This window comes from Mirounga leonina, unplaced genomic scaffold (assembly GCF_011800145.1).
Source record: "Mirounga leonina isolate KUSES-001 unplaced genomic scaffold, KU_Mleo_1.0 Mir_366, whole genome shotgun sequence".
NCBI lineage: Eukaryota > Metazoa > Chordata > Mammalia > Carnivora > Phocidae > Mirounga > Mirounga leonina.
In genome coordinates this window covers 26,324,040-26,350,792 of record NW_023270709.1, presented here as the reverse complement: position 1 = coordinate 26,350,792, position 26,753 = coordinate 26,324,040, and the positions used below count along the sequence as shown (strand labels likewise).

The following is a 26,753-nucleotide window of genomic DNA, read 5'->3' as shown; positions in this document are numbered from 1 at the left end:
CACGTGTGTGCATGCGTGTGTGTTCCAATAAAACTTTATGTACAAAAACAATGGGTCATAGTGTGTGGCTTTTTTTATTACAGGGTCAGCCACAGGATTCCACAGTACTGTCCGTGGCATCATGGTATTTATTTATTTTACAAATTTTTAATTGAAGTATAGTTGACATACTACTTTCAGGAAATCCTTTAAAAGTTCCTCTAGGTGGGGCAGGTGCCACTTGCTGGCCCAGACAGAATGTTCGCATGTGACCTATGCTGTGGGTCGTGTCCCTAACTCCCTCCGGTCCACGCCATCATCTAGCCAGCAGGTGCCAGCTAGATGATGGCAGGTCACAGCGCATGGCTCATCCAATGGCCAAGAAAGCTGGTTCTAAAGGTTATTGCTTGTGGGGGACCAGGAGATGACTCTGTGCTGTTGTTTTGGTTTTTAAGCCTCTGTCAAGGGAAGTCCTCAAAGACAACCGTCCCCACTTGAGGCGTCGTACGTCACTCAGTGGGTCGTTAAGCTGTAAGGCAGGTCACGAGAGGCATATTGTCGGTAATGAAGTGCTACAGTTTGAGAATGGTTTATCCTTTGCCATAAAGAAGAGTTATCCATAGAATAAGATCACTCCCATTGACTTGCCATCGGGTGCTTTCTCAGAAGGCCGTGAAGGCCTGGGGTAAGAGCCAGAATGCCGGGCCACGCGCTTCGTCAGTGGGAGTCCAAAAACACTCACGTGTGAACCCCCGATAGAGTTTTACAGGAAGAAAAGTGCCCTGTTTCATGGGAAAAAGTACTTCCAAGGAATCTCACCTACCAGGATATTTTGTATTTTTTTCCTTTATGATACAAAGACTGCCTTTCAAAGATTTTTCAAGGCAAATTTATAAAAAGTGATCAGCCAGCAAGATCATCAGTACTGAGTCACAGAAAAGACATTTCCTCTCTGAATCAGCTATGCTTCCTCTAACATTTCCCACCGGAGATTGAAGCCGATTTGAAATTGGTCTCCTTTTCGTCTCCTGGGACTATCTTCAGCTGAGCAGAACACTGCCCAGTTTACTACAGTGTCAGATGGAAGTCAGGCGCCAATGAGCAACTGCTGTAAAGTTGAATAAACTGTTCTCAGAGGTTGAAAAGTTAATTGGTACTTTTTCTGTCTCACTAAAGGGTCATCAAATGTCCAATGAAAGCTCGTGGGCATGGTGTGCGGTCTGCATTTAGTGCTGGCTTTTTATGGATACTTTCCTGAAAGAGTGTAAGGGAAGGTGTGAGGCCAATACTCTCGAAAGGTAGAAACTGTGTTACTCTCAGAATCTCTGATCCAATCCCAATTAAAATCTAACAGAAGAGTAGAGAGATCAAGAGAACAGGAAGTATGACCCCAAATAAAAAAAAATAAACCTACATGATTGCATAAATTTGAAAGGACAAGTCACCCTACTCCAAAGTAACTTGATCCTCCTCCTAAGAGTTTCTAATTTTAGATTTTTAAGTCCATACTTTTAGCCTCAAAGGGAAGGACCATCCTGTTGCCATTTAGGGGGAAAAAAAAAGGCAGTTGTATGAATAATCCCTGAGCTGGTCCTGGGATAGAAGTTACTCAATTAAAGTTTGTTTTTGTTAGTGCCAGTCCGCAAGCTTTGGGTCAGTGAGGGATGATAACCGAAGGCTCTAACCATTTGTTGGCTGTGACTTCCTGTGCCCAATTGCATTCACTTCCTCTTCTGCAATGGTGAAGTACAGTTTTGAAGATCTTTTCCCTCCACTGGAAGGCTTGTCACTGTCATGATCTGAATGTCTTTTGTAATAATCTCCTCTTTGCACTACTGAGGAAAAGGGATTCATTTTACCCTTTATATTAGCAAATACATCCCTGTGTTGACATTAATATTAAAGAATGTTAACATGAGAAATTAAGTATCAGAGAACCCACCCCACTTAGGATTTAATGAACCTACAGTGTTGGGTCTGCGCACATACACCACCACCTACAGAATTCAACAGCCAACATTATGGAAATGTGGTGCAAAATGAGGTGAGCTCCGAGTCTGCTCCCAAAGGGTGCTAACAAAAGGCCCCTGTGTTACCACTTTGATTCCAGGATGGATTAAATGAAAATCACATTCACTATGGAATAATCCAGAAGAATCATAGCAATTTACCTGTTTCAGAAATTAGTTGGGCACGCTAGTCCAAAGGGAGGCACAGAACAAGGAAATGAAGTAACCAGCATGAATAATGCACAAGAAAATAGGAATGAGCACATCAGGAACATGTTCTAAAGAAAAAGTCAGGGCTCACGAGTGGCTATCATTCCTGGACCAGCAGAGCCGGTGAGCTGATAAAATAAACTGAAGTCGGAGTCTTATCACCTTGGGCGGTTTACACACTCTTCTCAGGTCGCATGTATATTTTCAGTCCAATTTCAGTACCAAGTGACACCACCAGAATGATCTCTGTGGTTAATTTATTGTGGATTCCAGGGGAAAACTCTCCAGTCCCAAACTAGAAAGATGGGGGCATGCATCATCATCAGTGTTTGCTCTCAAGGGCGAGTGAGCAAAGGCATCAAACATCTACCCCAGAGCTCTGACATGTCTGAGGAGCAAATAGGTTCCTCAGGAAAGAACATGGGACTTTTCCAAAGCAGCTAAGGGCATGCTAGCATTCACCCACTTTAACTAGAGAGGCTCCATGGTACCCATTCTTAGCTCAGGAGGCTGGTGGGTTACTCGAGGCCCTGTTTTAATCGTATGGGCATCGAGAACACATCGCTTTTCCTAAACGTGGAGCAATTTTCAAAACTTCCTTACAAGTAAGGATGTAAAGTCGGCAGTTGTAGAAAGAAGGGAAAACGAGGGTAGGAGGCGGGGGGGGCTGGTAGGGACGCTCGCTGGCCCGTCGGCCTGACTGGGCCCCGCCAAAGGTTCTGCCCTCTACACGAAGCCTTCCAAGGGCTGTGGTTGTAACACCAAACCCTGTGTTTCTTCATTCCGTGTAAACTGACTACAGGCACCAGCTACCTTTTACGGCTTTAGCTGCTCTGTTTGACATGAGCGTTTTATCAGCTTCGGTCAAAACCCTACCTTCTTTTATTTATAGCCAATAGGTGAGTGAAGCTTGTACCCACCAAATGAATCTGCAGAATGGAGAGGAGAAAGCAGGCAGTGTTATTTTTATTTTTTAAAAAATTATTATTTTTCTCCCAAGTCATAAAGATAGTACTCAGAAATACTTTCTATGAACTTCGACAGGAGACTACCATTAATAAAAGAAAACAGGCCAGTGGAGGAAGCTGTCAGAGCCTGAAAGGTCAAGGAATTATCTAAAGCATCAGACACCTAAAATAAAACAAAGGAGCCCCAAACCATAATGAGAGCCATCTGGTCATGGGTAATGACTCGTGTGGCTCTGGAATTTCTTTATAGGTGGGGGTTTAGAGATGGCAATTATATTACTCTTTATGAAGGATAGGACCCAAAAGTCAACAGCGTATTTAATAGAGTGAGGGAAGTGTGGGGGGAGAGGAACGGTGGGTTGCTGAAGCCAACCCAAACATGCCTCACCTCCCTGGAACACTCTTGATCTGATTCTGGGAGATGGCACCCAAGTCCCAGGATTACCTTGCTCTGCTCCTACCCCAGCAAATCAGAAGCAGCCAACTGGCTACAAGGATTCCCTGAAAGCATCCTTGCAGGTACCACACTTGTGAGAACAAGGAATGCTTGGCCTCATGATCGAGCAAGCAGAAGGAGCACCAGGTCTCTCAGGCCTGCGGGGGCTGCTCGTGATCATTTACAGCAAGGGGAAGCTTTTCTGGGAAATAATGGGACCTAGAGGCCTATAAGGAGCCCCAGACGAGGCACAAAGTATTTAAGGCACTCCTTACCTGCTGGGATCCAGTGCAGGAGCACCTAGTGATTACAAACAGGTTAAACCTTGGGTTGGGGTGTCCGGTACGTTTTCACTCTTTGTGTATGCGCCTTCATTAAGGTCCAATGTCATCAATAACGTTGAATCAAGTTTCTGAATGAGGAAACTGCTCTGGTTCCAAAAGTTTAGTCCAAGGGATGCTGACTTAAATGCTAAGATATTAGTTGAGTCCAAGCTTAATTCCTTTCTCTTGAAATGGCTCTCCTTGGAGAAAGCAAACGTAGAGGAAACATTGCTTACCTTCCTGGGAAAATGTCCTGGGACTGGGCTGGGGGCTACTCTGGCCGTCTCTCTCCTTGTCCGATGGAACCTTCTTCAGGACAGGCGGAAGAAGAGCCACTTTAGAGGAGCCAGGGCTGGATGGAGAGTCTGGGATATCCTCTAGGGAGACACAAACGCATGAATCCAACACTCCCACAAACTGGATTCCGAAAACATAAGCCAGGCTAATCTTAAAATATGAACGGCCGATAATTTTTTAAAAGCGTCACAGAATTTCTCTGGCCAAAAACATAGGTTTCGTGTTCCTGCGGGTAACATCTACGAACAGTAGGGGGGAAATAATTAAAATTTATGAAAGGTTAAAAATCTCTAAAAATCACAGATGTGAATTTATCTTGCAGACACAGAATTTCAATGAGCTGATATTTGAAAATTACACTCTAAGTGAACTCAATGTTCCTTCTGCCTCAAACACAGAGGCTGTTGGATATTTCTCAAATATGTGATATTTATAACCTCCTGCCTCTACCTGCTGCCAAATCCAGTGAAGTGGTCATGAAATACATACAAACATATATACATGTAGGAACGTGGGTGCGCATACCTATATACAGACTGAGACCACTAAGAATAACTTGGAATCATGGACTTTAAGAACTAGAAGGAGTTTGGTGATTACTGCACAAATGAAGAGATTAATAGATGACCTGCTGAAGGAAAATGATGACAAAACCGCTAGGATTAGAACTCTAGTCTCGGGGCGCCTGGGTGGCTCAGTCGGTTAAGCGACTGCCTTCGGCTCAGGTCATGATCCTGGAGTCCTGGGATCAAGTCCTGCATCAGGCTCCCTGCTCGGCAGGGAGTCTGCTTCTCCCTCTGACCCTCCTCCCTCTCATGCTCTCTGTCTCTCATTCTCTCTCTCTCGCAAATAAATAAATAAATAAATAAAAAGAACTCTAGTCTCTTAATCCTAAAGGCTGTGCTGTTTCATTCGAACTGAAAGGACTTCCTGAATTGTGCTCCTTCCTCTGCTCTGTGGCCGGCAAGGTTATTTGAACTTGGCCCGTGCGCGTGTGTGTACAGAGGTGACTATTTTCGGTCAGGTTCTCCTCAGCCTTCTCCTTCCAGTTCAACTCTCCTACGTGCTTCACTGTATGAACAGGGTATGAAAGAGCTCTCCCTGCCCCAACAATCTCTCAGAGCTGCGGAGAGGAAACAAAGAATGGATTTGAAAGTGCCTGCGGAATTCGCAAGCGCTATAAAAACAAACATAAGTCTCGATACACTAAGTGCTAGAAACAAATGAACACATTTAACAAATAGATTGAAAATAGAAGCTCCTTGCGACAGAATATTGGAAATCCAGCTAATCTGACATTCAGACTTCCCAAATGAGGAGCCAAAATACTCTACAAACTAGGTCCATTTTGTAAGAGCCGTTCCCTTCCTGCAGACTAGAGTTGCACCTTGCTGACGAAAATACCAGCCTGCTTTTGAGTAGTCATTTAAAACAATTCTTTTAATTACTACTATTTTTTTTGCCTTCACTCTCTGCACTCTTTCTATTATGAAGATATTCTGTGCACCAAGAAATATTCTGTGTTTCCCATCGTAACAAACTTCGATCTGTAAAAAGGCTTGAGAAGAATTAGGAAGTTCTAAGTGATCTGCTTTAAGGGTCAGCTGCCTGAGGTGACCCCAGGGTCCCCCTGTGGCTGTGCTTTGAAGACTGGGCATTGGGTTTCTTGAGGGACGAATGGGCTGTGGAGACCAGCGAACATTAACCAGCTGGTCGCTTGGTGAACAAAAGACACATTTGAGGGAAAATGGGGAAGACCCACAGTGGAATGAGTTTGGGCATGTGCAATGCCGCCTTTTTTTCTCATTCCATCCAATCCTCTGCGTGTGGATGAATGACTATGATGAGCTGCGTGTCTTACTTTCTAGTACACATGCCCACAGGGAGGAGGCCGGTGGGAGCGGTCACCCTGCAGCTGGGGGTGTCCTAGAGTCTGGCTTCTGCTCACCAGCTGTGGGACTTGTCAAACTGAGTGTCTCTGGGCCTCACATTCTGCATCTGTGGTGGGGACATTAGGAGTTTATCCACGCAAAGCACTTAGGACAGTGCCTGGCACAGAGTAAAGTGTTAAGATTAGCAGTGATGATGGTGATGAGCATAATCCGACTATATATCTCTACCCTTACTTGCCTAATTATTATGGGGGAATAAAGTGAAGAGGTGATATGGGGCTCATTACGGTATCCATTCTGCTTTTGTGTATGTTTAAAAATTCTTATAATAGACCATTGGGGAAAAAAAGAAAAAAAAAAAAAAGGCCTGAGAGGGAAGGGCAGTTGCAGGAGAGAAAAAGGCAGAGTCTAATCCATTCCTAATATTTTTAAGTTTCTTCTCTCAGTAGATTTTCTATACAAGAGTCAGCAAATGTCTTCTGGAAAGAGCCAAACCGTAAATATCTCAGGTTTTGCAGGCCAAACGGCCTCTGTCATGACTCAGCTCTGTTAGCGCAAAAACAACTGGAGACAATATGGATACGGATGGCCTGGCCACGTGCCGCCAACATTTCATTTACAGAAACAGGCCCATAGTTGGCCAAGCCCTGTTCTAAACCCTAAATATTTCACAGACTATGGGGCAAAAAGAGAAGAACTTATGCTCTCCCTATTTGTGGCCCCCCGTCCTTAACGCGCGGCCTTCTGAAGGGTCTGTAGACCCCGGAGACAGTTCTCAGAAGGCTCAATGAAGCCCTGCAAATGGGCCAACACAACACAAGGCTGTCTTCTCATTTGGCCCTCTAACCTGTGGCCTGAATGCAGAGACAGTCTCTGAGTCCCTGGGCTGCGGTGTTGAATAAAGAAACTCCTCAGGGGCGCCTGGGTGGCTCTATCAGTTAAGCGTCTGCCTTTGGCTCAGGTCATGATCCCAGGGTCCTGGGATCGAGCCCTGCATCGAGCTCCCTGCTCAGTGGGGAGCCTGCTTCTCCCTCTGCCTGCGCTCCCCCTGCTTGTGCTCTCTGTCAAATAAATAAAATCTTAAAAAAAGAAAAAAAAGAAACTCCTCAGTCTTTGTCCCTGTCGAAACTGTTGGCAGGTTTCTCTGAGCCCTCCTGCAGACTCCCTGTGCCCATGTTCACCAGCAGCTCCCGGAACCATGGATGGAGTCGCGATCCAGCTAGCCCTAGATGCCGCCTGACGGGGGGTGAGATGGGGTGAGGGGTCACCTCCTGCCCAGCAGAACCCTTACCGGGCCGTGAGGAGGTTCTCGGTTTCTGCGGGACGGTGGGCCGCGCTGCCAGGCTGGGTTTGGGGGACTGCAGGAGGGGCTTCGGGCTGGTCGGTGTGCTGGAAGAGCCCCGCGACCTGGAGCCCGCATCCACTTTGGGCTCCGCTTTGGCATTCTTTTCGGGTGTTCCCAAACCGAAGCGGCTCTCCGCAACACCTGGGTGCAGTTTAGGCACTGCAATGAAAATGGGGACAAAGAGCACACTTTACTTTAAAACTCAAAGGTTAAAGAAACGAACCCTTCGAAGCTGGGAGAGATCTGGTACAAGCCGCCATAACCATTTCTTGTCCTTTCTCATCAGAGGTGTTTCAGAACTGAAGCACGTCGTTGCTCTAGCATGCCTGTAGGATCAAAACACGCTGGTGGAAGACTACACTTCTTTGTGGGAAAGCAGTGAACTCGGTGGTGCGCTTCTGATCACTCCTGACTACTCCACAGAGGACAAGCGTCAAGTTCAAGCGTGTCCGTGTCCGTGTCCATGTCCATGCTAGCGGACGGAGAGCACGCAGGGCCGAATGCACTGGAAGCACTCAGATCTTTCTCAGACGTGGCACGAGGTGCAGGCACAGGTAAAACCAGCTGTAGGCGCCTCGTTTCTGGATAATCAGCAGCAGGTAGGGGTCTGGCTGCGGGTCCCCAGCAAGGAGAGCTACACTGACGTCCATAACCTCCCACGTAGCGAGAACCCTGAGAATGGCTTCAGGTTCAATGTCCCACCCCTGCTGGTTAAACATGAGCCACGTTCCATCCCTTACTGCATGAAGATACTCAAGCTCAACACGGGACTTTCAAAGAGCAAAGCGAGGTTTCTGACATACAATTTGTAAGTTACTCTTCGGTTCCCATCAAACGTATCTTATTCTTTTACTACACCCGAAAAGTCAGAGGGACGAAGGATAGTGGATATTCATGCTGAAAGGAAAGAACATTCCTTCATCTCAAACAAACGGGTCACCTTCCACCTACCGTGTGCGGCTGGTTTTGAACATTGGCCATGACCCCACCTCCCCCCAGTCCTCAGATGCCCACAGTTTGGGAGTTCTTCTCAAAGACATTTCTTCCCTTCGGGGAATTGGCAAAGGTGCCCTGTCCAGGTACACGGCTACTGGGGTGGGAGACACGGCCCAGGTGGAGCTGCAGCAGGTGGAGGGGCGTGGCCATCCAGGTGAAAGCTGACAACACGTGACACAGAGGCCCATCTCCCTTCCCATCCTAATTTTTCTTCTGTCAATCATGTGTGACTCCTGGAACCAGACGGGAAGTGCTTCTCCTTAGAGGGTGATGGTCTTACCTGCCCCACATCCGTCCAGCCGTTCTGTGCCGCCCAAGGCCAGGCTGGAGGAATCCTGAGAGATGGCCTCATTCCCGAGCTTCTGAAAAATTCAAGCACACAGCCCCGGGAAAGTGCATATTTATTTAAAATGTAAGAAAAAGAACAAAGCAGAACATAAATGACAACAAATAATGGCCTCTTTACTGCTCTCACACTGACTGTGTCCCACCTCTCTGTCTCCCTGAGCCTCCTCCTGGAACAAAGCTCCAGTGAGCAGGTTCTGTTCTGCGTTCACAGTCAGGGCTGAGGTCCAGAGTGTGGCCAGTGCCTCAGAATGCTTCCCCCAGGTGACAGGTGCGTGGGCTCAGGGGAAGCCAGGGGGCTCAGGGACAGTTCCTGCTTCCTGTGGGGTTTTTCTGTGGAATACCTATACAGCTCGGCAGCCCCTGATGCTCCACGCAGCAGGGACACGGACACTCTGTGAGTTGCTGGGACCCTCCCTCCAAGTTGAGCTCCCCAAATCAAATTTTAAAAGCAGTGGAAACCTTTTCAACTTCAATGTACAAGAAAGGTAAAAAAGGGGCCTATAACGGACAGGGCCTTCCCTGCCACTGAGGCAGAACCACAGGACAAAGAGTCTTGTTTAGGAGGTCATGGATGAACACGCCAGAATTAATTTAAAAAACCCAAAAGTGGGCACCTGGGTGGTTCACTCAGTTAAGCATCTGCCTTCGGCTCAGGTCATGATCCCAGGGTCCTGGGATCGAGCCCCGCATCGGGCTCCCTGCTCAGCGGGAAGCCTGCTTCTCCCTCTCCGTCTGCCCCGCCCCCCCTCGTACTTTCTCGCAAAAATCAAAAATCAAAAAGAAAAAGAAAAAGAAAAGATGCCAAAGCTTCAAGCGAAGGGGTTTGTAACAGCAGAGGGGGGCAAGGTTAGACGTGGTTGTCTTGGGGAAGGAGTGGTAACCGGTGAAGCCAGGACTCGGGCTCTTCCTTGCGGTGCAGAAAGCCTACCTAAGAGCGAGGCATTTAGATACAAAAAGGTGCCTGAAACGAAACACCCAGGGTTTGCTTAATATGCCCTAAGCATCCTGTTGACAAAGACGATCCGCATCTACCTCCCGTCCCAAACCACAAAGCAGCTGGGCAGGGAGCCCGGGGCCTGACCTTCAGCCTGTCGCAGCCCGCGCTCTGGCAAACCTGAAAAGCACATAGCTGCTGCCACTTCCCAGCTCCCCGCTATCGGTGACACTATAGGAGGGGTTACCTGAAACTCAGGTAGGATCTGACTCGTCTACGGCATTTACCAGCCAGCCGCGGCCAGACGCTGGCCCGCAGCGCCGGCTCCCCCGCACAGCACCGGGCACCGTAGCAGGTGCCCCGGCCTCTCAGCACGACCGGGGAAGCTCCACTGGGGGAGGCTCCCGTGCAGGTGTCTGCGAAGGAATGTGCACGCAGGTTCCGCGGCCAGAATGCGCACACTGTTTGGTGTCCCCGAGGAAGAGGGATCCCAAGGAAAGGGCGTCCCGCGCCAGGGCCGCAGGTGAGCTCGGGGGAGCCCACTGGGAGGACGGGCGCGAAGTCCCCGCCTGGACCCGCAGGGGGCGCCTGCTGGCCTCCGGGAGGCGGGGCCGGGTGTCCCTGCGCTCAGACACAGGTAAGGAGGTGGCCCACTTGCACGTGGCCGGGACGAGGCTGCGGCGCGCAAGTGGAAGGGGACCCCGGCTTTCGGGCGTGAGCGCCGGGCCGGCCCCCAGAGCCGAGGCCGGCTCACACTTCGCACCCCGGCGCCTCGCTTGCCTGCGCTTCGAGTACCATCGGAGAGGGTGTGTTTTCTCCTTCCTTCCTGGCTTTCTCAGGTAGGTACCGGGGATCAGACACGCCCGGGCGGAATGCGGATGAAACACTGTGACGTCTTTGAGAGCAGGCAGCTGACAACGAGGTGGCCCCCCAAGAAAAGATGGGGCCCTCCGTATTCAGCACTTGTTACGCGCCTTTGTTAATAAACGAGAAGCACACGTCTTCACTTTCACGGTCCTTTTCCTTTAAATACATGTATTAAATGTGAATAGTGTAAAGAAAATTACTCAAGAGTGAAGACACCATAGATTTTACCCATAGTATACCGACCAGTGCGGCTTATGCTGCTAACTTTTGTAAAGAATATAGTCATTTTAGGGGAAAATACTCTTATACTAATTTTGTGGGGGGTTTTTTGTTTTTTCTTAACAGAGAGAGCTCGTGAGGGAGGGGAGGGGCCGCAGGGGCAGAGAGAGAATCTCAAGCAGGCTCCCCAAGGGCAGCGCAGAGCCCGACAGGGGGCTCGATCCCACAGCCCTGAGATCAGGACCTGAGCCAAAATCAAGAGTCAGATGTTTAACCGACTGAGCCACCCAGGTGTCCCTTCTTGTACATACTAAGTTTTGAAAACCTTTCCTATTTTTTATTATTCTGATAGAACACTGCTGACCGGTCTGAATTTTCAATACAGGCATACCTCATTTTATCGCACTTTGCAGATGCTGCTTTTGTTTTTACAAGTTGAGGGTTTGTGACATCACTGCGCTGAGCAAGTCTGTCAGCACCATTGTTCCCACAGCATTTGCTCACTTCATGCCCCTGTGGCACGTTTTGGTAACTCTTACAATATTTCAAACTCTTTCATTATTGTTCTGTTATCTGTGATCAGTGATGTTACTATCGTAATGGTTCTGGGTGCCATGAACCGTGCCCATATAAGTCAGTGAACTTCATTGATAAATGTGGTTCATGTTCTCACTGCTCCACCAACCAGCCGTCCCTCCCCCCACCCCGCCGCCCCCCATCTCTCTCCCTCTCCTCACATCTCCCTATGCCCTGAGACACAACAATATTGAAATGGGGCCAGGTAATAACCCTACAATGGCCTCTAAGTGTTCAAGTGAAGGATGAGTTACACGTCTCCCTTTAAATCAAAAGCTAAAATGATTAAGCTTCATGAGGAAGGCATGCAGAAAGCTGAGAAAGGCTGAAAGCCAGGTCTCAAGCCAAACAGTTACCCAAGCTGTGAATGCAAAGGGGAAGTTCTTGAAGGAAATGAGAAGTGTTATTGCAGTGAACATATGAATGATAAGAAAGTGAAACAGCCTTATTACGGATATGGAGACAGTCTGAGTGTCCTGGACAGAAGATCAAACCAGCCACAGCATTTCCTTAGGCCAAAGCCTCATCCAGAACAAGGCCCTAACTCTTCAATTCCATGAAGGCTGAGGGAGGTGAGGAAGCTGCAGAAGTTTGAAGCTAGTGGAGGGGGGGGTCATGAGGTTAAGGAAGCTTCAGAAGAGAAAAATGCAAGGTGAAGCAGCAGGTGCTAATGGAGAAGCTTCAAAAAGTTCTCCAGAAGATCTAGCTCAGAGAATGAATGAAGGTGGCTACACTAGAAAACAGATTATCAGTGTAGACGAACAGCCTTCCTTTGGAAGAAGATGCCATCTAGGACTTTCACAGCTAGAGAGGAGAATGCTTGCCTTCACAGCTTCAAAGGACAGGCTGACTCTTATTAGGGGCTAATGCAGCTGCCGATTTGAAGCTGAAGCCAATGCTCAGTCCCCATTCCAAAAATCCGAGGGTCCTTAAGAATAATGCTAGATCTACTCTGCCTCTGCCCTATCAATGGATGACCAAAAAAGCCTGGATGACAGCACATCTGTTCATAACATGCTTTACTGAATATTTTAGGTCCACTATTGAGACCTACTGCTCAGAATAAAAGATTCCTTTCAAAACATTACTGCTCATGGACAACGCACCTGGTCACCCAAGAGCGCGTTGTGGTTTGTTGTTTTCACGCCTACTGACACCACATCCATTCCACAGCCCATGGATCAAGGACTTATTTCAACTTTCGAGTCTTACTATGTAAGAAATACATTTTGGGGGCTAATGCTGCCATAGTATTTCTTCTGATGAATCTGGGAAAGTCAACTGAAAACCTTCTGGAAAGGATTCGACATTCTAAATGCCATTCAGAACATTCCTGATTCGTGGGAAGAGGTCAAAACATCAACATGAGCAGACTCTGGAAGAAGTTGACTCCAACCCGAATGGAGGACTTGGAGGGGTTCAAGACTCCAGTGGAGGAAGTCCCTGCAGACGTGGTGGGAACAGCAAGAGAGCTAGAAGGGGAGCCTGAAGAGGGGACTGCATTGCTGCCCTCTCATGGTCAAACCTGAACGAAGGAGGAGGGGCTTCTTACAGATGAGTGAAGCAAGTGGTTTCCTGAGATGGAATCTACTCCTGGGGGGGGGGGGAGATGGAGTGAAGATTATCAGAATGACAACAGAGGATTTAGATTATAACAGAAACTTAGTTGACAAAGCAGCAGCAGGGTTGACAGGATTCACTCCAATTTGAAACAAGCTCTGTTGTGGGTGAAATGCTCTAACAGCATCACGTGCTGCAGAGAAATCATTTGTGAAAGGGAGAGTCAATCAGTGCGGCAGACTTCATGGTTGTCTAATTTAAGATACTGCCACAGCCAACCCGCCGTTAAGCAACCACCACCCTCATCGGTCAGCAGCCATCGACGAGGAGGCAAGACCCTCCACCAGCAAGCGCAGATGATCGCTATTTCTTATCGATAAAATAGTTTAAAATTGTAAGGTTTGTACATTGTTTTTTTAGACACAATGCCAGTTGCACACTTAAGAGACTAAAGTACGGTAAAGTACGGTGTAAACATGATTTTCTACGTACTGGGAAACCCCCAAACTCATCTGACTCGCTTTTATTGTGATATTTGCTTTATTGTGTTGATCTGAACTGAACCCACAACATCTCCGGGGTCCACCTGTCCTAAGGATTTTTATTATTGATGTTGTTTTAAATAGACACAAGATGGCGCTAGGAGCTCATTACTATAAGCCTTGGACAACTAAGACCTAAAACAGGAATTTTGTCACTCCAAGCCAATTTATGTATCCAATCCAAAGCACATGGAAAAAACGCTCTAGCACTTCCCATCTTTCTACCAAAAAGCAGCTGTTCATCAGTGAAAACAGTGATAAAATAAACAGCAATAAACAGCTCGTTAGTGAAAATAGCCCATTCATTGTTGTAAGAAATTCTATAAAATGGATTGAAATTTAAACATTTCCTTGGGTTTCTGACTCACCAGTGATGTGGTCAGTGTTTATTCAGAATTCTGACCAGTGAAGGCCACATCGTGCCTGCCTTGCTGAATTAGCAGAATACAGTTATATGGTCCCCCCTCTGCACCCTCCTCAACCTTCTGTAAGGGTCAATGAGTAAGTTAGGAGAGATCTGTCACAGGGAAATTGCTGGATAACTATGGTGCTGGTGGAGGAACTATGGTGAACAGTTGTAAAGTCACATGGGATGCAGGATTTAATGAAAAAATAATCAGTTGTTAAGTCATGTAAAAAGCCCTCCACACCCTGGTCTATAATACAGTTTACTAGTAACTTTCTAAAAATCAAGGTTCATTGGGGTGAATTGTTTTATTCTGATACTTCAAAAAAAACAGATAGGCAATTTTCCTTTCTTTGGGAAACCCAGTCATATACATGAAAAAGAGCTCAGATTCATGCACTATACCCAAAACCTGGGTTAACCTGGGTATGATGAGCTTAGTGATCACAATAAAGCTATAATCTTTCAAGTAGCTGTAGAAGAAAGGGGAGATAATGGAAGAAGAAACCACAATGTCTACTTTAAAAGATGTTCGAAGGATAAATGATATATTAAGTCAGATTTTGGGGGACTTGGCAATTTTGAAACGATCAACTTTTTCTTCATAGCAATCCACAACATATCTCAATGACCAAGTATTCAGTTAATTCTAACAGAATACCTTGACCCTCTTTCCTTCTGACTTTCAAATCTGGAATATAGTAAGGAATTTTTAGGTTTGGAAAAGGGAATTATGAAAAAACTGAAAAGCAGATCTATTTTCATATAATTAGAATCTGGTTTCAGTATTTTTTAAGATTTTATTTTATTTTTATTTTTAAGTAAAAATAAAACCTGACACAAGGCTTGAATTCACAACCCTGAGATCAAGAGTCGCACGCCCTACTGACTGAGCCGGCCAGGCACCCCCATGGCTTCAGTATTTTTATTAGCCTCTGTCAGTTCTATTTCTGGTCACGCTCAGGTCTCATTTTGGATTCAACAGACTGGTCCTCTCCCCAGCTCTGAGCATCTCCCTGCATTCCCAGGCTCCTGACTTGCACAGAAAGCACCTCGGCAGGTGGGGAAAGGCCAGCAGAGTCTCAGCCAACGACTTACCTTCAAACACTGTGGCTCCGAAAAGCGGGCCCTCGCGCCGGAGGGAAAACATGGCCCTGCCCTTGTTGTCTGTGCTCTGGGTTCTTTCGGAAAAAGGCTTTTGGATTTGGATTTTTACTTCATCAAACAGGCTGGCTCTGTACCTCTCTCGCCCATAAAAACCGAGAGGGGGCAAATCACACAGACAACCGAGTCAGAAGGGACCCACCCTCACCTTCTGCGCACAGGCCGCTCTCCTCTCCTGCTTGGCCTTCATCTCTGCCAGCAGACCGCTGCCCATCACCTGGACACCGTACCTCCGCCCGCCCTGCGGGCTCCTCTTGCTGTCACTCCGCTCCACCTTGCCCACGTCCTCCCCTTGACCTTCCTCAAGGGAGTCGGGGGTTTTTATCTCCTCTGTCCGCTCCGAACTGCCATTGTGCTCCACGGGCTTCGCATCCTTCCTGGGGGTGTCCGTGGCTGGACTTCTGACGGCCCCCTTTGGCGAGGACGGTTCATCCGTCGTCAAGACCACAGGTGGCCGCTCAGATTTGGACCGGGATTTGATTAAATTGAGAAAGCCGCTTTTCCGAGAATCTCGCTTTTTCTTTTCATCTCCTCCTTCGCTAAGCTCGTGGGACTCTGAGCCTCTTGCTGATGATCTCCTGGGATTCAAAAGAACAAATACCGTGGGTTTTGCTGTAATTAAAGCTCCAGCCAGAATCAATCAAAATACAAATACGGAGATTGCTGCTTCTCTAGCAGCCATTCCAAAGCAGTTAAAAAATTTGAGTCTTTGCCCTTGGTAAATAGAAAGGTGGAATGTTATCATAGTCACAGGTCAGGAGAGGGAGGTACCACCAGTTAAGAATGAAAACCTGAAGGGGTAGGTGTTTCTGTATCTAAATGCTCTGGTCAATGGCCTCTCCACTTGTAAGAACTTCCAGCAAAGCTGGCTTCTCAAAGACACAGGTGGGGGATGGCCTTATTTAATCTGACTGGCATTAGAAAGGGCCAGATTTCCCCCACGGCCACCTAAAATCCTTGCATAATCACTAGATCACATCTGAAATCCCACCGTTAGCGCTCAACTCAAACAAAGATGTGGGTTCTTGCTTAAATGTAATACCACTAAAAGGCAACAAGGACAGTGAGCTTTGGTAGAGAGTTGTACAAAAGAGAATGTTCAGGAATGAAAGACAATATTCAGGAACGGGGAAATGGGTAGGGGAAAAAGCAAGTCCAAGGGGCCGATGGGAGGTCTCCCTGGTGCCTTTCACTTAAGAGATGGCAGACGCAGACCCCATTAGCTCCTCTGAGTCCCCCGTGAAACCACGGCCAAAGGTGTAAAGAAAAAAATAAAGGGAAAAGCCCCAGAGTGGAAGAAAGACAAAACAACACAGTCTGGAAGCCAAGACAATTGTGAGTGAAAACGGACTCAACAGACATAGAAAGCTGCTCCCTGAAGCGCTGGTGGGGGAGACAAGAGGCGGTGGGTTTGCCCAGGGCTCCAGGCACCTCTGGAAACAGAAGTGAAGGGGGGCTCTAGAGAGGGAGAGAGCCAGAAGCCCATTCACCAAACCGTCAAATCCTCTCCCCAAACCAGAGACCAAAACTGCCCCTTTGCGCCCAAGTTTACCCGCCGGGGAGGGTGAGGGGCAGCAGACCATGGCACCCCAAAATATACCTCTTTGGCACAAGGATTATTTTAGACTGATTAAGAAATAGCAGATGCTAACTGAACATAATAAAAATAAATAAATACATAATAAAATAAATAAAATAGGAATGACTTAAAAAAATAAATAAAATAAAAATCAAGGTTAAGCTCAAGAAGAGCAAAAATAAAAAAATAAAAAGAAATAGTAGATGCCGGAGAAGCTCTGAGAACTGAGAAGTTGCCCTCTGGGAAGAGCCATTTATAAGAGAAATCTCCATTTATAAGTGTGTTCCTCTCAGTAGCAGGAAGAGAAGGAGGAGAACTAAATCTCTAGAAACTTATCAATGGAGAAGGTATGGACTTAAATCTGTGTAACACCCTTACCCTGTTTAGAGACCTTTTCCTGGTAACCTCCCCACACTTATCCTACACCCTTCCTGCCCCCCATCCCAACATCTGTCTTTTGTTTTTAGCTGAAAATGGCATTTAAGGTGGTGGCTTGAGCCATTCTGGGAAGCTACTCAGTTTTTCTGAGTCTCTCCCATGTATATAGGAAGCATCCTTGTTCTTGAACTTCTGTTTTTCTCCTGTTAATCTGTCTTTCATTACAGGAGTATCTCAGCCAGGAACCTAGAAGGGTAGAGAGAAAATTATTTTTCCTCCCCTACAATCACAGGAAAGCCTGCATATTGGAACAGTGATACTCACAAGCTCTTTCTCTCATTCTGGATCCTAGAATAGGGCAGCCAGGTTTATGCCCTCCAGGCAGGAGATCAAATTTCTCAACAAGCTCAAGAGAAAAGACCCAAAGACTCAGATAGTCAGGGAGACCCTCGCCCAACAAAATGATCCAAGAAGGGTACCCTACATTGAAGTCTACCATTCAACAGGCTCTACTTGTTGCCAGGTGAACTGGGGAGACCCTGGGCCCTTGACCCAGCCTGTCCCAAAGATGTCCTGGAATGCTCTTGGTCTCATCAGGAGGAAGAACTGAAGGACAGACACACAACACACTGGATAAGCAACATAAGCAGAAAGTTTATTAAACCGAAAGTACACTCTCGAGGGGAACCTGGCTGGCTCAATGGGTGCAGCAAGCAACTGTTGATCTTGGGGTTATGAGTTCAAGCCCCACATTGGGTGGAGAGATTACTTAAAAATAAAATCTTTAAAAAAACAAAACAAAACAAAAAATAAATTATACTCTCAAGATGTGAGTATAAGCTTAAGAGACAGCGAGCTGTGTGCGGGGGTTTGGGGTTCTACCTTTTATGCGCAGTTAACAAGAGAGTATAATATTCATTATTTGGTGTGGGGAAGCAGGGTTTCCGCTTTTTCTTCCTCACTTGCTCAGGCCTTTCCTGTCACCCCACAATCTTGGGCCTGTCTGGTGGGATCCGGCCTCTCGTGGATGCTGCCAGGACAGGCCTCTGACCTTCCCCGCAGCTGGCCACGGCCGCCTCCTTGCTGGCCTCCAGGCATCCCGTTAGAGCCTCACTGCCTCTAAGACACCAACTTCCAAGCTCACTAGTGTCTTATTTCATTTCAAATGAAGGAGCAAAAAACTGTTGCACCATCAAACAAGCATAATAGGAAAATGTGATAGCAGGAGGTAAAACTCAAGGTTGGAAGATATAGCTGAGGAAATCTGCCAGATGACAAGGAATAGGGTAACAGAAAGAATGAGAAAATGAGAGAGAAAGATAGAAACAAAACAAAATAAAAACTAGGGATTCATAGAGAAAACACATAATTTGAATAATGGATGTTTTAGAGAAAGAGTACAGAGAAAAAGGAAGAGAAGAAATTATGAAAAAAATAATTCCGGAAAAATCCCAGAACCAAAGCACATGAATTTTCAGATTGAAATGGCTCATTAGTGCCTAGCAAAGGGGTTCAAACAAAAAAACAAAACAAAACAAAGCAAACCCACCCAGAGCCAATCATCATAAATTTCTGGGAACAAAGAGAAAATCCCAAACACTTTCCAGAAAAAGAGTAAAAACAAAAACAAGTAACAAAGGATCAGGGCAGGCTCATGACAACATTGCATTTGTACGGGCCAAGGCCAGGCTGCCTCAAGATGGGCTGCTTTGGCATGAAGATTATTTTGAGTAAACAAGTCATCAAAACCCAGCCAATTCAGGAAAAAGCTCCTCACATCCCCCCTCGACTGCCTAAAAGAATTTAGATAGAGGAGCTCCTCCAGGAAGAGAGCTGTGGGCACCGAGAACTACATTACGCTACGAACCAGGAGCGCTAGGTGGTGCAGAACCTAGCAAGGCCTGTCGGACCAGGCCTCTATGTCCCCTTGTCTGAGTGGCTCAGCAGACACTTGTGAAGCAAACATTTACTCTTCCTGAGAACTGCATTCCTTCCCATTGAAGTCCCGACCCCTGTCGCCATCTCCTTAGTCCAAAATGACATACGTGCCTCATTTTGCCGGACTGACTTTGGAATTTCCCCTCTGTGTGGCTTCCCTATACATACACTATTATATTTGATTCTCTCCTGTTAATCTTTCTCATGTCAATTTGATTCTTAGTCCAGCTAGAAGGATCTTGAAGGGGACAGGGTATTCTCGCTCCCCGACAGACAGATTCTTATAGCAACACTAGAAGCTAGAAGGGAATGGGACCAGGTTTTGAAAATTCTAAAGTAAGATGGATTCAATCGAGAATTCTATATGTAGTTACACTGTTAATCAAAACAAAAGATCTACAAGTCTCAGATGCTCCCCTCCCAAGCGGCCCTTCTCAGGATGCAACCGGAGGAGGTCGTTCACCAAAACAAGGGAGTCAAAGGAGGAAGGAGAAAACACAGGCCAAAGGAAACAGGAAAAGGACACAGGCATGTGGCCAAGGGAAGCCCCCAGTAGAAAGAGACGGGAGGTGGCGGGGGTGACGGCAGGGAAATGGGCCCAGATGCCACACGCAGTCAGTCAGGCAGCAGCGAAGGATAGGTCTGTCTGTCGCAGGAGATGACACGGAGGATACGTGAACAAATGTGGAGGAGATTTATGCCTTTCTTGGAGAGGTATGGGATATGGCAGGGACAGGAATACGGAAAAGTCAGCAAACGGGAAGGGGATGATTATTAACTGCAGGGAACCTAAGAGGCTGTAAAGGAGAGCAAACCCAAAGATGGTGTAACTCAGTCATGAATATTCACATGGAGGAGAGAGAGAGAGAGAGTGTGGTGGGCAGTAGGGTCACAATGTATCAGAGCTAAATTATCATCCTCTACAGTGAGGAGCTAACAGTCATGCTTGCTATCTAAATCTGAAAAACAGGAAATAGCAAAAAATGTTATTAAAGAATATGGAAGCATAAATAAAAAATAAATAGCTAAAGGCATAGGAATTAATTGCCTCTGGGGAATAGGGAGTGGGGAAAGAAACAATAGTTTGCTTTTTGGGTTTTTTGGTAAGAGCCTTGTAGAACATCTGGTGTTTTAAACTAGGAGCATTTATAACTTTGATTTGCAAATGTTCTTCATACAACTGGCAGATTTTACCCGTGCCTAGCCCTTTACACATCAAACTGACAGTCTGTTTTTATATAACAAAAAAGAAATGAAAAAAAAAAAATCAAAACTTCTAGTAGATTCCATCATTATTTGATGAAAATTGATTTCTAGTTCTATTATTTGTGCACTGAAACATACTCCCAGAGCAGTATCTTTGTAGAAAGTGGATTTTATACCTTCTAAAACTCGCCTAACTTTCCTCCAGAGCCCGTCACAGAAGAAGGCATCATAAGGATGCAGGAAATCACACGGGGGCAGACCAAGCATGCATACACCTTCCACTAACAACATACCAACTTCTGAAATTTAGGAGGAGGTGAGCCCCCAGTGGTGTCTGTAGTTTGTGGGGATACAGGGCAAGACCGTCTAAATTCATTCAACCAACTGTGACTGAAGACAGACTATATATTACAGGCCTGTGTCAGACACTCAAGTTATAATGAACAGTAAGACCTGGGGGATGCTTCTGAAGAACAAACAAGCATTCTCTGGGGACAAATGACTTGCGAGCACAACATTAAAAGGGGACATTGCCATTTCGTTCTGTTTATGTTTGCATATCGGGACTGCCTGAATCTTTTACACTGAGAGTACATCCGTCCATTCCCCACACCGTAAAAAAATTTAAAACAGAAGAAATGCTCAGAGGATTATGTGTGCCCTAACAGATGCATGCAGAGGATGAAAAAAAAAAAACAACAACTTTGAGTCAGCAGCAGAGAAAGAGCAATTAATCTGGGGGGTGGGGACAGAGCAGTCCTGAGACAGCTTCAGAGAATAAATGACACTGAGGTTTGTTCTTGAAGAATGGGAGCATGGAATCTTTCCTCGGATGCCAAGCTTCAAGGCCAGTGTCAAAGAAGACAAATAATTGGGTCCTGAAGCTTCTAACGTGCGGTGAGTTATACTGGTATGGATCTAAAAACTTCACTTATTTCCACCTCACCATCCTGCTGAGGCAAGATAAGGCCCATCAATCTATGGAATGGACCAGTTTCTTCCCTACGTGTGCTGGCCTGTCCACCCTCCCACCCTCGGCTTATCGCTATGGTTTCAGTTCATTCCTGAATTTGCTATCCCCAGGTGAAGAATACTTCAGACACAAATCCACGTTCAGAGTGTATTTGGGGATAGATCTGCCTTTTGGTTGGGGATTAAATAACTCGGTACAAATCCTGCTTAATGCTGGAAGTGTTCCAGGTTAAACAGCTGTCAAAAGAAGTTCATAAAAGGGCTGTCTTTTAAGGAAACACCACTTACGAATAAGAAAATAAGACAACTTCATGTTGACACTGTCTGTTGAAGCCGTGACATTTTAGCAGTGATACAGCCCTCCCCACCCCCCCACCCACCACCAAATTCTGAGTGAGGAGAATCTAGAAATAAGTAATGTCAGCTCTCAAAGTTCACCACTCTGGAATAGAGTCATCCAGGTGCCGGTGGTAAAGCCCTAAAAAAATACCTGGGTGTGTTCTATTTTAGAACGGCACAATGGTTCTCAAACTTGAGCATGCCTCAGTTTACCCTGGAAGGCTTATTAAAGTACAGACTGCTGGGCCCCACATCCCGTTTCTGATTCGGTGTGTCTGGGGTAGCGGCTTGAGAATCTGCATTTCTAGTAAGTTCCCAGTTGACAAGTGAGATCGCTGGCCTGGAGATCACATTTTGCTAACCATCAGAATAGTCAATCCTACGTAATACATACAAAATAAGATAAACAAGCCCTGGCAGGGTAAGTTTCATGGCAACTTCGTAATTTAAATGTGCATGAAGCAGTACTATTAGCAGAATGGCTCTGAACTCACTTGGAATCCATTTTGGTCACCTTCTTGGTGAAAAATTCATCCACACCTTCGTCCACTCTCCCCATGAGGCCGTTCTGCTCACCGTCGTGGGGGACGACGCTAGCAGCGCAGACCTGCAAGTCAAACACGGGGAAGGGTAACTCGGGCGGCATCATCCGGCAAACATCACGACCCGGTCCACGCTCGGTGATAAGGGCCACGGGAAGGACACGACCGGCTAACTGGGGGCCCCTGCGGTCTGCAGGAATGGGAGCCCCGCGTAGGACTGCGCCAGGCGCAGAAACAAAGGCGAGGCATGCACTACACACGCACAGCCTAGCGGCAGCTCTGTGCAACCCACTGCCCCGAACAGCTCGCCCTACCAGGCTGCGCGGCGCCCCTCGAGGTGCAGCCTGGAATTGCAGGTGATGGTAAGGGAAGAGAGTGTGCGTGGGAAAACGAAACACGGGCTAGGTTCTGAGACTGGAGAGCGTTCCGGTGGCCAGGGGCCAGTGGTGTGTGGGTGGGATTAAGTGCTGGGTACAGACCCTGACAGATCCTAACAGGGGCCTCTGCAACCAAACCCCCTCCCCCACTTCCTTTCCTTCTGGCGGGAAGAATCCTGATTTCAAGGTGTGAATACTTACTTCTACAAGCCAAATACCGTAATTCTTTCTCTTTGCCCATGATTGGTAGGTATGGCGTATGATGGAATTGTGGTCAGTGAGATATAAGGGAGATCGGCTAGGGGCTCATGAGCAGGTTTTCCGCAGAAGAAGGAATGTAGTTTTCCTGCATGGTTATATGGGGGAGGATGTGATGGTGGAGCCAAAGCACCCACATGGGGTTCAAGAGAGGACAAGCCTGAGGGCAAAAGCCAACATGTGCTGGATGACAGAGCAGAAGGGCACAAAACACCTGGGTGCTTGTGCTTTGCTGCTGAATAAACCAGTCCTTGATCCTGAGACTTCTGGATTTCTTGGGAGTCGAGAAAAATCAGTGTTTCTCACTAAGTCATGTTTAGTTGTGTATCTCTCGTTATCTATAGCTGAACGAATACTTCCCAACTAATAACACAAGGACCTATGGTGAATAGCCTCGAATCTTATGCTGAAGAGTGTGGAATTTACTTTGTGGGTGATAGGGAGCCCACAAAAGAGGGGCATGGCCCACCCTGAATTTTGTTCAGATAATTCTAGGGCAGCATGAAGGACATATTGGAGACGCCAGGGAATGTATGTAGTGGAATCTGTTCAGGAACACAAAAGAAAGATTCCTGGAATAGTCTAGTCTAATCTGGAGGAGACAAGGAGCAAATTAAGGGCTGGAGAAGTGAGAATACAAAGAATTGAGGTGCCTCCGATGAGGTCGAAGTTTCTAGGCTGGGAGAATGGGAAGCATGGTTCTAGGGAACACAGTTCAAAGACCAGATTTGGGGAAAGCAATGATGAGTCCAATTTCTGACGAGCATTTGAAGTGCTGTGGGAAACCCAGGGTCAGGCATCCAGCAGACACTTGAAAGCTTGGGTCTTAGGAGAGAAGCTATAAGGAAATCATTTACCAAGTTAGCATTTCTTTTTGAATGGACAACTCACAGTGAGCTCAGCCACATGTCTGATTTGTGTCTGCAATGGTGTATTAATATTTCACACCAATAGGTTGTGGGCCCTTGAGAAAGAGTGCGTATTTTGCCCATTCCTTTGGGCACAAGGACAAATTCTCCTGTGGTTGAGATATCTGGTCTGAATGTCCTGCCACAGAGTGGTGGGGAAGGGGCTTTCTGTAATTTTGATCTGCAAGTGTCAAGTTACCTCCGGGGGAATTTGGCTCATGTCCATGTCTGCATATGCACTGCTTAAAGAAAAAGCCAATCATGTGCTTTAAGCAATCATCCACTTCACTCACTGGGAGATCTCCATTATGAAAATGAGCTGTGTGTCTGAGTTCATGTTTGTGAAATACTGAAAAGTGAGCAGGTAACAGGTCACAGACAAAAGAACTCCTATGAAATGTGAATAATAACAATTATACCTCTCATCTGAATGGTGCTATATATTAAAGCAAGGCTTTCCTATGCATTATAATAGAGCAGAGAATCAGCAAAGTTCTATAACTCAATTAGGGAGAGAAAGCAGCTCTCGGATTCACTTTTATCACAGAAGATAAAAGCAGCACAGAAGTTGCCTGTGTTAGCATGTTAATAGAGACCGGGATCTCCACGGTAATAATGGCTCCCTGTGTGTGCTGAATGCTTGATCATTTGTAACAAGTGTCTTGCACTTGATTCCATGTTCACATCTACTCTGCACTGAAAAGGAAAGATAGTTTTATCTTAGTCTTTGGTTAGTCACAGATCAAACTGTGGCTCAGAGAGTGACAGGTACCCACACAGCTCCCCTGACTGATGGATGAGAAGGATTATGAGCCCAGGACATCTGGTTCTAACACGGGGCTTCCTTCCAGCGGACCCATGCTTCCCCTCAGAGGTTCCCTCTCAAATTCTCTTTCCCATTTTGAGAAAAAAAAATTACTTTTTACTAGCATAAATTTCTCCTTTACACCCTTTCCTTTCTTCTTGCTTTGAAACGGAATGCAGAGCGAGCACAAAAAGTTCTCAGGGCTCAGGGAGAACATCAATGGGTTTCAGAGATGGAAGCAGACAGGGCTCCACACAGCAGTCTGCTTTCATGCAGGACGGGCCAGCTTTCAGGGCTGGATGGACCTTGAGGTAGATCCCCCAGTCCAACCCTGTCATTTTAGAGATGAAGACACTGAGAGCAGAGAGGTTACGGGAAGTCCAGAGTCACTGGGAGATCCTCAGTGAGATGTGGTTTAAAATGCATCTGTTGGACTAAGAAGCGGCTTGTACGAAGAGCAGCAGAAATATCGAACACAAGAAGGAAACACAGTTTGTCTGAACAGTTCAAGGCTAAACACACATGCTGTTTTAGCTCAGTTGCTAGCAAATGGAAAGGAAGGGACATAGAGACATCAGAAGTTGCCCAAATCCCATTTGACTTTGGTCTTTCTGTCAAGGAGCATAAATTTCAGACTAAAAAGTGTAGCGTCGTTACTGGAAGGGGAGAGCAGAAATCCCATCCCTGAGCCAGCTGGAACGGGCTCCACCTGCACACAGAGAAAGGCTTTTGCAAAGAAAATAGGGCAGCAGAATGGCTGTTGTCAGTATTTGACAAATCAAGAAGGTAGATTTTGCACCTCTGGTGTATGAATACATGCTAAAAGGATAATTTGTGAATGCTTAGAAGATGAGCCAGTGATTATGAGGACTAATGACAATTCAGACCACCCTCCGTCAGGATTATGAAGATGAACACACCAAGGAAACACTGTGGGTGGTGCACCTGGATTCTGACGAGGCGGCTGCCAAATCTCTTATGTCTCCATAGGCCGGATGGAGAGAGATGGGCAGGAAGGAAGGACAATTAGTGTATTATTAGTAACTCTAAACACATAAACCCAAAGAGTGCTGATTAGTGAGCTGAATAATCATGGAATCTTACATGCATCCATTAGACAGTAACAATCATGGAGAAGGGAGAGCTAAGCAATAAAGTCAGAAAATAAGGAAACCAAAGGATGTAAAATGAAGGAAATATAATAAAAGGACAAAAATTGATGAATTTGAGAGGACAAATAAAACTAAAGCTGATTCTTCCAAAAAAAAAAAAAAAGACTAATAAAAGAGACAACCTTGCAAAATTAGGAGAGGCAAAATAGATCAGAAAGGGAAAAAACGGGACACAGCTATGGTTCAAATTAAAAAGTTCTAAGAATTCTACAAACAACTAAATGAACAATTAGATAAGTAGATGATATCCTAGAAAAATATCAATGGCCAAAATGGTCTTAAGAAGAATTAGGTAATCTGATTAGATCCATAACAAAAGAAATCAAATCCCTAGGAGAGGAACCTACATATAAGCATCACCTGCACACAAACAACGCATCAGGCCCAGAGGGTTTCCCAGGAGAACAGAAAATCTCCATTATATACAAACAGTTCCAGAGAAGAGGAAAGGGGACCTTCTGAACTAATTTTATGAAGATAGTGTAATTTTGAAACCCAAAGTAGTTGGATGGTCTAGACAAGATTAAGAAAAACTACAGGTCTCTCTTATTTACGCATATAAATTTAAAAAATCCCAAATAAAATATGGTAAACAAAGCCCAGCAGTATATTAAAACAAAGCAAGAATATACACCTGAAACTAATATAACACTATATGTTAATTATACTAGAATTAAAAAAAAAAGAGTATCATAATTATTATCAAGACTGGTGTGCCATTAGAAAGGTCTGTTATTGTGATTCACAATAGCAAAACAAAAGAGAAAAATAAATGATCAATTTCCAGAAATACTGAAGAAAAAAAACAATCAAATTAAACCCTCATTCACTGAAAAAAAATTAGCAAACTAGGAAGGAAACCTTCTCAACTGAATAAGTAACAGGAGAAACTGCCACATGCCTACCCAGTCTCGATATCAAACCCTGACTTAATTTGGTGTATCCAAGTGAAACACATTATCTTCTCAGATGTTCTTGTACCTGGGGCTGGAAATATGGCTTACTTCTGGACAGTGAGATGTAATAGCAAGTATACCAGGACTTTGGGGTATGTTCACATTTCTTGATGCACGTACCCCCTTTTTCTCTGTCTGAAATACACTTACAAATACAGAAGATTATAGGCCTTGCCTGAGAGTGACCACTACCAGTTACCCAGATGATACAGCTATTAAAAAGTGAATACATCCACTCTCACCACTTTTACT

At 45.9% G+C, this 26,753-nt stretch overlaps 1 protein-coding gene across 5 annotated transcripts in view; it reads right to left on the bottom strand.

Annotated features, from left to right (window-relative positions):
- Positions 1–26,753, bottom strand: part of CARMIL1 (capping protein regulator and myosin 1 linker 1) — a 308,617-nt gene that overhangs the window by 6,000 nt on the left and 275,864 nt on the right. For 2 of the 5 annotated variants that reach the window (XM_034985796.1, XM_034985800.1), the window contains 6 exons: positions 21,978–22,090; positions 15,220–15,649; positions 8,736–8,817; positions 7,406–7,618; positions 4,162–4,302; positions 1,665–1,814 (listed from right to left, as the gene is read on the bottom strand). In XM_034985796.1, coding sequence (XP_034841687.1) covers positions 1,665–1,814; positions 4,162–4,302; positions 7,406–7,618; positions 8,736–8,817; positions 15,220–15,649; positions 21,978–22,090 — 1,129 coding nt within the window. Of the gene's footprint in view, positions 1–1,664; positions 1,815–4,161; positions 4,303–5,022; positions 5,346–7,405; positions 7,619–8,735; positions 8,818–15,219; positions 15,650–21,977; positions 22,091–26,753 lie in introns of those variants that run through there. The other 3 variants (XM_034985797.1, XM_034985799.1, XM_034985801.1) reach the window with 3 other exon arrangements.